Source organism: Sphaerodactylus townsendi, linkage group LG08, assembly GCF_021028975.2.
Source record: "Sphaerodactylus townsendi isolate TG3544 linkage group LG08, MPM_Stown_v2.3, whole genome shotgun sequence".
Classification (NCBI taxonomy): Eukaryota; Metazoa; Chordata; class Lepidosauria; order Squamata; family Sphaerodactylidae; genus Sphaerodactylus; species Sphaerodactylus townsendi.
This window is the reverse complement of record NC_059432.1, coordinates 64302057-64314695: the sequence shown is the minus strand read 5'-3', so window position 1 is coordinate 64314695 and position 12639 is coordinate 64302057. Positions and strand designations below refer to the sequence as shown.

Genomic DNA, 12639 nt, shown 5'->3' with positions numbered 1-12639 from the left:
GCTTTCAGAAAAGGGAAGCGAGGAAAATAGTGGAGAAGAGAGGAAATGAGATGTCTGCCACAAATCCTTGTAGGTCCCCATGTAGTATCTTATAGAACTGTCTTTTTAAGTGTCCTTTTAGTATGAACAAACTGTTTTTCTAATTCAGTTGGGTTATTCCTTGTGTCCTTATGGAATAAGACGAAGGCCCCAAAGTATGTCAGGCTTAAAGTAGGTTTACTGGGTAACTAGAGGCTAGTAATTGTATCATATGTGCCACATCTTCTTGGAGGGGTTATATCCTTGTGTAGACAAGTTTAGTGTTAGAAATTTTCAAATTTTCCTAAGCTAGATTTCAGTTTTCAGCTGCATTTTTCTTGAGTTCTTGTCTTTTTGATAAAAATAATGTTGATGTATGATGGCAGTCATTCACCTTTGCTACTGAAACCAAGTAACTGCACTAATTTCAAGACACAGTTGGTTATGCTCTGGTTCCTCAATTGTGATCCTTCCCCTGGGCCATCTGGGACTCCCAGAACAGTTGCTTGTTTGAGGTATGAGCTTCAGTATCATTCCCCCAGGAGAGATTCTGTGGATGTGTTTTGCTTATTCTTGCAACCTGCCCGATTAGAGGGAGATGGTTCACATGGCCATATTTTGTGGATGAAAGTAATTTTCCTCAGATAGTCCATAAAGATTAGATGTTTTTATCTTACCCTGTGTCCTCTGTGCTGATTTGCTTGATTTGATCAGTGCCTGGATGGGGTACATTTTCAGAAGCCTGTGCTCACTGTGTAAGCTCCATGACAAAAGAAAGGCAGGGTGCAGATCTTTTGTTACATGCTGCTTATTTTTAGCTTCTAGTGCTGTGGCCAGGCTAGTGATGCTAGAGACTGGTATTAGTATGGTCCTGATCTATGAAGGATATTTGGTCTTTTGGTCTCTCCTAATTATGCAAGTGTTTTTTACGGCAGTAGTGTTTGCATGGAGTGATGTTGTTAAAGATACATGTTGTGCAAGATCAGGGATGTCCAACTCTGGTGCTTCAGATGTTCATGGACTACAATTCTCATCAGCCACTTCCTAGTTTCTTGTAATTTTGTTAAAGCTTTAACAAGAAGCATAATATATGATGAAATATAGAGATGTAACTGGTTGTCTTTATCCCAACAAAAAAGATAATCCTAGCCTGACTTTCCCCCTAGTTCTGATAATTCCATTATTGCCATAAAAGTTCCTTTTAGTTGAATACTGGAACCAGTATAGAAAGCAACGAAGTAAGAACATAATTTATCCACCATAATTGAATGTATAAAGTTGATGTATAAACAAGCAATGACAGGAGCTTTGTATTTTTCATTGAGGGACACTATGATCAAATCACATGGCAGCCTGGCATCTGGGGTTTGCTGAGACCTGTTTTAAGATACTGGGAATGGTATTTGGGAGTTTCTTGTCTCTCTTCTTTTTTTCTTGTGCTGAATTCCTTCAGTTGTCCTTCTCTAAAAGTATGGTTGGATTAGCTAGGTTCACTCTTGACCTAAGATTTGCGGACCAATTTTAAATTCAGGTTTTGAATTCTCATCTGGGGAAAACCAGGTAAACATCAACCATTAATAAAGAAAATTATGGTTGCTTAAGGTAGGGCGTTATTCAAAAAGCTCTCCCTTTTGATACTGACCAATGCTTTCCTATTTTACTTCAAGCAATTATAAATTCTCCCAATACCTTTAACAGCTGACTTTAACTGTAGCAGTTGAGAAACACTTAGACCCTTCTGCACATGCAGAATAATGCACTTTCAACCCGCTTTCAATGCACTTTGCAGCTGCGTGGAATAGCAAAATCCACTTGCAAACAATTGTGAATGTGAATTGAAAATCCATTATTCTGCATGTGCGGAACGGGCTTTAGTATTTGTCTGTTGCTTCAGGTACTGTTAAGTATTTTGGTCAAATAACTGTTTGCTTACCTAGTTCTGTGTCTCTAATGCTTTTCTCTTTCTGTTACTGCCCTTTTCATTCAGGCAGTACAAAGACAAGGAAGAAGAACACCAGAGTGGCTTTTTCTCCACCTTGACCAACATGGTAAGGAGCCTGTGTATTCTACTAGTTTGTGCTTTCTGTCCAAGGAGCCTGATCCAAAACTAGTGAAAGGTGGGGGCCGGGGAGAGTTCACATTTCATGTTGTTGGGCTTGTATTCAGTATAAAGTAACAGTATTGCTTTGAGAGCAGTGTTCTCTCTGTGCTTGATCTCAGATGTGCAATGCTGGTTCTCTCCATAGGTGGGCAGTATGTTCATAGCTGATGCTGATGAGAAAATCTCAGTTCAGTAAGTATGAGAAGTATAAAATATTATTGGTTGCTGATTTTTCCTAAAGTTGACATTACATTAAAAACATGGGAGGCTAATTCACTCATTCAGCGAACAGTATTGGAAATGATTGCATGTAGTGTGATGCACAAGTGAATTAGCAAAGGCCATATTGTTCGGGGCCAAGTTGCATTCAGAATTATCAGGATAGACCGCTTGTACTTTCGCATAGACAGAGAAGAAACTGAGCGAGTCAGGAGGAAGAGAAGGTGTCAAACATTGCACTTGACTGTATAGCAACATCAGGCAAAATTTTCAGCCATAATGACTTATCAAAAGGATTTGCCACAGAAAAACATCACAGACCACATATAGCTCACTTGCTGCAATTTGACATCCAGTGCATGGCATGACCTTGCCTCAGCACTCTCTTCTCTGTAATTTGCAGGGTACCTAGGAGTAGCTGCCACAGCACTCTATGTGAACCACTTGAAGCCTTATCTAAATGCTAAATGTTAAATGCTACTGTGAAGAATAAGAACTAGGCTAGATTTGATGATGTCAGATCTATTACTGAATATCCCAGTTTTTTTTTAAAAAAAATCTATTATTTTGGATGTTCAGCATTGGGACCTGTATCTGGAATCCAGAATTGGCAGATGATGATCCTGGGAGAATTCTCCAATATGTTGTGTGTTTTACTACAACAAATTACTGTGTTCCTTTTGTGTGTGTTTTTGTTGTTGCTTTGTAGAACCAATGCTGCTATCCTTTTGGCCCTCTATGAAGCTGTTCACTTGAACCGAAACTTCATCACTGTCTTGGCACAGGTGTGATAGAACTCATTTTATATATCTGGGAATGGGAAGAGGCAGCCAAGCCTCTATTTTGGAGGTAGCTGTTATCTGCTGTTGGGAACTCATCCTGCAACTGTAGCGTTGCTGGTAACATTGTACTCACATGGTGGTTTGGGGATGAAAGACCTTCTAACTAATTTGATGGACTGGAGAGTATCTGCCTCATGCTTCTCCGTCTTTATCCACTCCTCTGCTCCCCTGAAAAGGGCAGGGGGCTCATCTGTCTACTTGCAGGTCTCTTGGGAGAATTGCTGGCTAGCTTATTATTGAAATTACCTCAAAGCAGAAAGCAGTGTGTCCTTATCTTCTATAAGTAAATAAAAGAGGATAATTTGTAGGTTGGCTTAATGACAGTAGCAAACTGGAGAATTCTTTTTTCTTTACATAACTGCAGACAGGAACCACAGAGATGGCTTCAGTCACATGGAATCAAGGGCTTAGCTTATTTCTGCCTGGTGACTAGTTCTGTTCTGACCTCTAAAGTCTTTTGACAATAGATTTCCACAGATGGCCTTATTTAATATAACAATAGTTCTAAAGGCTTTGTTAATGTAATAACTGTTGTATTTATGATATTGAACACTATAAGTTGGTCTGTGCTCTTGACATCCTATCTTGTGCTGTTTTTGTCTCAGTTTTTTCAACTTCTGGATAGTCATAAGTTCTTCTGAGTGTTTTGCATCTCCATTGCTCATCTGCAAGATTCTTGTTCTTGAGCGCTCGGATGTTCTGCTATCATTAATGTGATGGTATTATTTAGAATCAAATGAGTCTAAAGTTAGAATCAAATGAGTCTAAATATGGTCCATCTAGTATCATGGCTAATAGCACACTTACTATGCTAAGGTAAATTGTCAGAAGCCTTGTTTACTCCATTATTCCTTCAAACAATAAGATTTAACATACAAAATAAGGTACTTTGATTGCAGCAATGTTAAAACTGTGTATGCAACTTGAGTTTCTTTATTCTGTTCATATTTGATTTGCATAGACCATAGGCTACAGAATAGAGTTAAAAGAAGGGTGTGTGTTGTTTTACAGCCCAATCGGGGCTGGTGGGCGGGGGGGGAGGTATCGGTGTGGGCTTGTACCGGTGGACATTTCCTCCCTGGAGCACTTACACTGGTGAAAGGGCACTTATGCCAGTGACCGGCTGTTGCAGAGCCCTGGGATGCCTAATCGTGGTGCCCAGCTCTCCACTAGTGCTTCCCCACCATCTGGAGCTGTGTTGGTGTGGAGTTGACCTTAGTTGGTTTCCACTGTCGGTTTAGCCCCCTTGTGCTGGTGGAGCAGGGATCAGACATACACCGCAGTTTTTGCGGTGTATATCTGCTTCCTCCCATGGGAGAGATAAAGGTTCATTTAAAAAAAAACTTTGGACTTTGCAGTGAGTGGGGCAGTGCTGGAACAGCGGCATCCCTGCCCACATGACATCTCTTGATTGGGCTGTTAACATATTTTTGAAAGCTGCGCTTTAACTTGCACTATTATACTTGAAGCTTTATTTCAGAAATGCTGTGCTAATGCCTTGCTGCTAGAAAGTCTTTTTGCCTGGCTAGGTGTTATAAAACCCAGAAAAAAGGAAGCTTTTATTCCAAGGAAACAGGGTTGTAATATTTCAATGTGCAGTTTATTTCAAAGCTTGCTTGGACAATGATTTCCAAAGCTGAAGTTACAGCATTTAGCTATGGGTTCTTGTTCTTCTGCGGTACGATGGGCTGATGAAGTGTCCATTACTAAACTAGACATTCTAGTTCCCTGTCATGGGAGGACCCTGCATGAAGTTTCATGAAATGGTGTGCAATTAAAAGCAGATCGGTAGTTCTAGAACACATTTCAAGTCATTTCACAGCTTGCTGCTGAGAGAACATTTGGAGGTCTATCAATATCAAAGGCACTGTGTGAAACAGACTTCATTATTGTACTGTAGGATATAAAGCAGAACAGTATCCTGATCTGAATTCTTACCTGTTCTCATGGTTGATTGTGACACACAATGAGCCCTGTGCAGAATAAAGTTAAATCAGAAATTAGTTGGGGAGCTGTTGGCTGAGATGAAGTGTGGAGAGGAAGTTGTTGAAGAAAGCAAGGGGGCATCAATAATATTTCTGTAGTCCTGTTCTTGACACATGTGTATTAAGTGCTTGGGTGGCAAACTGATGCACTAAATGCTCTTTAATTAGGAACTTATAAAGACATGTAAGGACAGTGAAGTGGGGTAGGCTCCATAGTCTCAGTTGCGATCAAGTCTGTGATTTTTCCCATAGGCAAAAGTGAGTGGTCTAGTTTGAGATTTTTCCCATAGATAAATATGACAGACTGCAGCTGGTTTTTCTTGTCCAGGTAGAAGAGAAATAGAGTGCCAGGGGTGGTGTGAAGCTAGAGCAAATGCATTTTCCACTCTCTAGCATAGACTTTTGGAATATAACTTGCCTACATGTAATTTGTTCCTAGAGTCATCCTGAAATTGGATTGGTGACGATGCCAGTAAGCCCAGTTCCGACAACTCCAGTCACACCACTTGGTACTACACCTCCTTCTTCTGATGGTGAGCTCTCCCACCCTCTGCTCTGGCCTCTGTATCTGGCAACTGCTATAACCTGAGTAAGGCTGCAGCTGTCCCACTTTGCCCATTCAGAATTAAGTTTCTCCTCGGTTAAAGCCAAGAATTTCAGTTTCATATCTCCAGCAGCCAGATTGGGCTCCAACTCTGTGATTTCATGTAACTCAGTCATAAATTAGTCCCAGATGATCCTTGGGACTGTTTCTGTAAAGTGTGAAAGCAATTGCCTTTGCTAAATAGAATGCCAGTATGGGGTTGGGCTTGCAAAGCAGATAGGGTCATTCTGAAGAAATTAGGATCAATTGTCCATCCGTGATTGCTTAGTTTCTCTGTGTTTGCTGAGTGCTTTCTACGTCATAACTGACTTAATGGAAGAATAAAATGGGTTTGAGCAGAGCTCTGTTTGTAAGCATCTTGGGGTGACAGTTGCGTGCTCTACCTTCTTTTAGCTGCTATTCAGGTCATTCTGATATCCTGGCACAAGAGTATTCTTCTCTGGAAGGATAAATTCTGCTTGGTTGCCATGGATATCCAAAGCCTCAGTTTAAAAAAAAATTATGCCTTCTACCTCTCTGCGTATGTGCTCTATATGATAGTGAGGGGTTGGGAGCGCTTAGACTTCTTTCAAATTGTTCCTTGCAAATGCATCCGCCTACATACTTTTTAATATAGTGGGTAAAATCTGTGCTTGCCTTCAGTTTGCATGCTGTCTCTTATTGGCGTAGACAGACCCAGACTACTGCAGACAGGCATAGTAAGTACCTCCTTTCGACTGCTGTGAAGTTGATTAACAATAATAAGGCAGTTTTTTTCTTGACTTGCACCAATGGTGTCAAAGACTGCTGTGCTTTTCAGTTCTACTCTATGACCCTGAGCACGAGTCTTGTTCCCCATGGTTTTTGGCTCTCTTTTTTAAAAAGCACGCCAGAATGATCCCTACTCACTCCCCCAAACCTGTGAATTTAGTAATTTTATGTTGGCTCATAATTGGAGCTAGACGCCTTAGATGCAAGTAGGAATAAGGAAACATTTTTCTTTTCAATATGCCTTTGCAAAAACAGTTAGTTTTTAGGTGTCTGAAACCAGATTTGGACACCTCCCCATGCTGCTTGAATTTGCAAATGGATGTAAGCTCTGAAACCCAGTTCCTGTGAACCTTGCTTGTAACATTGATTAAAGCCCCTTTTCAAATTTTAAAATAATACCTGGTCTTTTCCTGAAAGGGTTGAAGCTTCAGGAGCTGAGCTATGATAAATAGTGACTGTTTCTGCACAGTGACTTTTTAAAAAACAACCTTTTCCTGTTGTTGTTTTGAACTGAGTCTAAAGTGCCCGTCACCATGGTATCTTGAGTGCTAATTTTGCTTTCTGCTGTTAAATATTCATTCATGGTGTGCATCATAGCAGCCCCAGAAGGACCCATTATAGCTATTGAATACATATTAGTAAAATCTTAGTGTATTTAAGGAACTACTGTAATTGTGGGTGTGCAGCTATGCAGAAGAGGGAACTGTTATCAATGAGCGAAGAGCAGCATTGCCATAATCCAGTTTCAGGGTTACAGTAACATGGATAAGTGTGACCAGGTTGGTTGCATCAAAACACACCCTGGTTTGCAAACCAGATGTAATTGAAAATATCATTTTTAGCAGCATTGATTACCTTAAGAACATAAGAACATAAGAACAAGCCAGCTGGATCAGACCAAAGTCCATCTAGTCCAGCTCTCTGCTACTCGCAGTGGCCCACCAGGTGCCTTTGGGAGCTCACATGTAGGATGTGAACGCAATGGCCTTCTGCGGCTGTTGCTCCCAATCACCTTCCTCTCTATTGAAGATCAGGTCCAAAAGTAACCCCAGGTTTTTGACTGAATGTTCTCATTTGAAATCCACGTCATCTAAAGTGGGTAATGAAGTCCCCTTTAGGATGCTAGCCTTGCTGACAAGCATTTATCTTCACCTTGTCTGTATTCAGCTGTAGCTTGTTCATCTGTAGTCATTTGATCATGGGATCCAGATGTCAAAGAACTTTAAAGCCAAGGGCCTGGAGGCTCATGTCAAGCAAGACAGAACCAAAGAGAACTGAAGTGTGAGTCCTCATACTTCACAGTATCCATTTCACCAGCCCTTTCTTACTGCCCAGCTAAACAGGGACAAAATGTCTAGTCCTCCTAGGGCTGAGTTCAAGAAAGTCTGCTTGCAAGGTATGACACTTACAATGTTAGTTCGAGAAAACAATTAATCTAGTATCTGAAGCCTCCTGAATTCAAGGACACCACAAAATAGAAGTAAAATGTTTTATTATAAAATTGCACAGAAACAGTCAATAAAAGAGCAGTGTACAGTGAGGATGAAAATAGTAAAGCTGTAAGTCTAAACTAAGCATATGTTCAAGTATTGGTTCAAGATCCATAGGTTATCTGTTCAGACTGAATCCAAGACAATGTTTTGGTCAGTATGACCCACATAGAATTAAGGAAGTGTCCCAAAGGCAGATATAATCCAGACACAGGGCAAAAATAGAACAGCACTATGTGCTCAACGACCCATGTTGGCATGATTCTAGTTAACTAATCAGATGTATAGGTTAGTTAACTAGAGTGATCAGTTACTTTGCTAACTAGGGGATTAAACCAGTCAAGTGAGTTTGCCAGTTACAGCAAATGCTATGAAGCTGCATCAGGTGCAAATTGACAAACATTTTCTCCCATCCATGAGGTCAGATATTGATGAGATTGAACTATCCTTCTAGATCAGGGTCTGCAACCTGCGGCTCTCCAGATGTTCATGGACTACAAATCCCATCAGCCCCTGCCAGCATGGCCAATTGCCCATGCTGACAGGGGCTGATGGGAATTGTAGTCCATGAACATCTGGAGAGCCACAGGTTGCAGACCCCTGTTCTAGATGCTTGTGGCCTTAAAGCTGCCAGGCCTAATGGTATGACTGGTGCTTGGATTGCCTCCCATCCCCTTATTGAGTCTTCGAAGCTACAGGCAGCTTGACCTAAGTTTTCAGAGAGAGAAAGTTGCATATTTACCTCAGCATGAACCGTTGTCTAACTGAACAAGAAACTGCTTAAATCTGTTGACACCAGGCATTGAGCAAGGACTATTTAAACCAACAATATTGCTTTTAAACCTATGAATAAATCTATTTTCAACTCTTAAAATAAATTTGTCAATGTCAATATCACGTCTTGTTTTCATGTGTTGAAAATGTTGCAAAACCGCAAATTTAAAGTCACAATCCCTATGACCCATTTGAACGAAATGGGCCACCAAGGGCGCTTCCATATTCATATTGCGGATATTGCTGCGATGTTCTGCAATTCTCAATTTAAGACAACGCAAAGTTTTTCCAATATAAAACATATCACATGGGCATATGATGATATATATGCAATGAGTCGTGTTGCAATTTGAAAATTGTCTCAGGGTCCACTTCTGTCCTATTAAAGGTAAGTTAATAACTTTAGATTGTAATGCAAGTCCACAATTTTTACAATTTCCACAGCTATGGTTACCAATCAAAATTGGTTTCAGTTCCTGTTTTTTAAGTATATCAGCCCTAACCAGGACTTGTTTTAATGATTTGGTGCGTCTATATCCAATTTTAGGAGGTCTTTCACATCCTGGAATATGAGACACCAACGGCCAGAATTTATAAATGGCTGTTTTAATGAATGACGATCCTGCAGTGAAGTCCAGTGCCCACACAAGTTCGTTTTTCTTTGCCATAATTTTTTTGGGATGCAACAAATCCTGACGTTTAAGTTGTGCAACTTTTTTCCAGGCAATTTCAAGCACTTTTTTAGGGTATCCTCTCACTGAGTAATTATTCATAATACGTTGTGATTCCTTTAAGAAATCCTCCTCCCTTGTGGAATTTCTTTTTGCTCTGATCAGCTGGCTGAACGGAAGATTCTGTCTTAAACGGTGTGGGTGAAAGGATGAAAAATGAAGTGCCCGATTTTTTTCAGTAGGCTTGTGGAAACATTTGAACTCCAGTTTATGATATTCATTAATAATGATTGTCATATCAAGAAAGTTAATGTGGTCCTTTTTCTCTTCCCCAGTGAATTGTATAGAGGGATGCAGAGAGTTGATCCACAGTAAAAAATCCTGTAACACAAAATCTGGTTTAAAAATAAAAAATAAATCATCTATGTATCTCTTATAATACAATAAATTGTGAAAAAATGGATTAATAACTGAATTGTATATATATTTAATTTCAAAATCACACATAAAAATCTGTGCAGCACTTGGTGCAAAACTGGACCCCATGGAAAGGCCTTGGGTTTGTAAAAAATAATCATTACCAAATCTGAAATAACTATAATCCAAAATAATTTCAATGAGAGAAATGAGAAAATGTGTTGGTGGTTTCTTTTCCGGTCTTTTTTCAAGAGTGTTCAGCAGGATATATCTGACTTCCTCATGAGGAATGCTAGTATATAATGAGTTTACATCAACTGTAACTAAACTGCATCCCGGGGGTAAGAGGACATTCTCAAATTGATGAATAAAGTCAGAAGAATCTTTTACAAATGACTGCATCTCTTTAACGAATGGTTGTAGAAAAAAATCCACATACTTAGCCAACGGTTCAAATAACGAAGCTGATGCTGAAACAATCGGTCTCCCTGGAGGTGGTCGGATAGGTTTATGTATCTTTGGCAACAAATAAAAAAGAGGTACCCGGGGATGTAAATTCATTAGAAAGGATCCAGTACTTTCATTGATCCATCCCAATTGTGTAGCTTCCTGGACGGTAATTTTTATAATATTTTGAACACGAGTAGTCGGGTCCTGGTTTATTTTTTGATATGCAATAGGGTCACTTAGTTGTCCCAAAGCTTCAGCCATGTAGTCAGAAGTGTTTTGGACTACAATGGCCCCTCCCTTATCAGCTTCCTTAATAATAATAGATGAGTCCTGTGCCAAATTATTAAGGATAGTCCAATCATGCTGTGAGAAATTTCTGAAAGATCTGAATATTCTTGGGGATTTCTCATATTTACCAATTTCCTTCAATAACATGCGTTCAAAAGTCTGTATTGAAGCGTCTTGAATAGGTGGGAGAAATGGTGATTTGGAAGGGCCCTTAAAGATAGCCTGTGGGGATCCATCCCTCTCAATTTGCTTATCTCCAAAGAAGGCTCTAAGCTTAATGAGCCTGATAAGCTTAAACAAATCCACTCTAGTGTTGAAATCATCATAGTGTGGAGTCATAACAAACCCGAGTCCCAAATTAAGAATGCGGGTCTCTTCAGGAGTAAAGACTCTGTTGGATAGATTAACAATTAAGTTTTCCCCTTTTCCTGCCAAGTGGAACGAAAAAAAGAGGGGCGTCTTCTGTTGCGTGTGCTACGCCTTTCTAAAGGTCGTTCCCTATCTGTTCTCATCCTGGCAGGGCGAAAATCTCTGGAGGAAGAATCCTCTTCTCCCGACGTGTATCTGGCACTCTCCCAATCTGTAAGCTCACTCCCAGAGGAACTATATCCCTCTTTCCATTTAACACGCCTGCCCTGGGACGGAGTTTCAAATTGCCATTTATAAACCCTGTTGTTTTCATAGTCTTTTTGATCCCGTGTAAGTTTTTTGTCTTTAAAAAGAAGGAGTTTTTCTTTAAAGGTAGTAAGTTCTTTATCAAGTTCCTCAAACTTTTTTTCAATGTCTATATCAGCTGTAGCTGATTTCCGTAAATCCAATTCCATTTTTTTAGCGACCTCCCCTAATTTTTCTTCTTCTTCCATAGCTGTGTCAATAATTAAGAGCAAAAGGTCCATTGAACACTTATTTAAAATATTAGTCCATTTGACCTCCTAAAATTGGATATAGACGCACCAAATCATTAAAACAAGTCCTGGTTAGGGCTGATATACTTAAAAAACAGGAACTGAAACCAATTTTGATTGGTAACCATAGCTGTGGAAATTGTAAAAATTGTGGACTTGCATTACAATCTAAAGTTATTAACTTACCTTTAATAGGACAGAAGTGGACCCTGAGACAATTTTCAAATTGCAACACGACTCATTGCATATATATCATCATATGCCCATGTGATATGTTTTATATTGGAAAAACTTTGCGTTGTCTTAAATTGAGAATTGCAGAACATCGCAGCAATATCCGCAATATGAATATGGAAGCGCCCTTGGTGGCCCATTTCGTTCAAATGGGTCATAGGGATTGTGACTTTAAATTTGCGGTTTTGCAACATTTTCAACACATGAAAACAAGACGTGATATTGACATTGACAAATTTATTTTAAGAGTTGAAAATAGATTTATTCATAGGTTTAAAAGCAATATTGAGCAAGGACTGAAATAACAGCATCTGGGGGCTTACTCAGATAGCTGAGTGCTGTCAGTATGTTGATACTTCAACTGCAAAGCTACTAACAATCTCATTAAGCGGTGTCTTGTTACTGTTAAAGATAAGGGAAGAACAGGTCCCTGATGTACTCCACGGTGACCAGCAGAAGCTGCTAGCTGCATTATTTATTTAGTTTCTGGTTTCACTGGTTTGTTATGGAGCTGTTTGCTTGCTTTATGACTGTTTTAACATTGTGTCAACATCTGTACTTTCCATGTAAAGCAGGTTTATTTCAATCCCTTTTCAGTAACAAATAGTATGTGATTTGCTCCTTCATCTGCTGCTGGTCTTGTCCAGTGGCTCCCATTATTCAGCATTTTGAATCAACTTAGTTACTTTGTATCAAAAAGACCAGTTAATTTATCTTTCTTCCCCCACCCCTATCCAGAGGCTTAGCTGGGCCATATAGCGCTCGGTGCACACTCTGCGTTTTCTTCCTGCCCCACCTGCACCCCCCCCCCCGACTCACCTTAGTTCAACCTGAAAATACAGGCTAGAAAAAGTGACCTGTTCACTTAAGGATGAAAACAACCTGGTGGGA

General features: G+C 39.9%; 1 protein-coding gene across 1 annotated transcript in view; it reads left to right on the top strand.

Annotated features, from left to right (window-relative positions):
- Positions 1 to 12639, top strand: part of ARMH3 (armadillo like helical domain containing 3) — a 153463-nt gene that overhangs the window by 24155 nt on the left and 116669 nt on the right. The window contains exons 11-14 of the mRNA XM_048506896.1: positions 2006 to 2066; positions 2265 to 2311; positions 3048 to 3123; positions 5605 to 5698. Coding sequence (XP_048362853.1) covers positions 2006 to 2066; positions 2265 to 2311; positions 3048 to 3123; positions 5605 to 5698 — 278 coding nt within the window. The remainder of the gene's footprint in view (positions 1 to 2005; positions 2067 to 2264; positions 2312 to 3047; positions 3124 to 5604; positions 5699 to 12639) is intronic.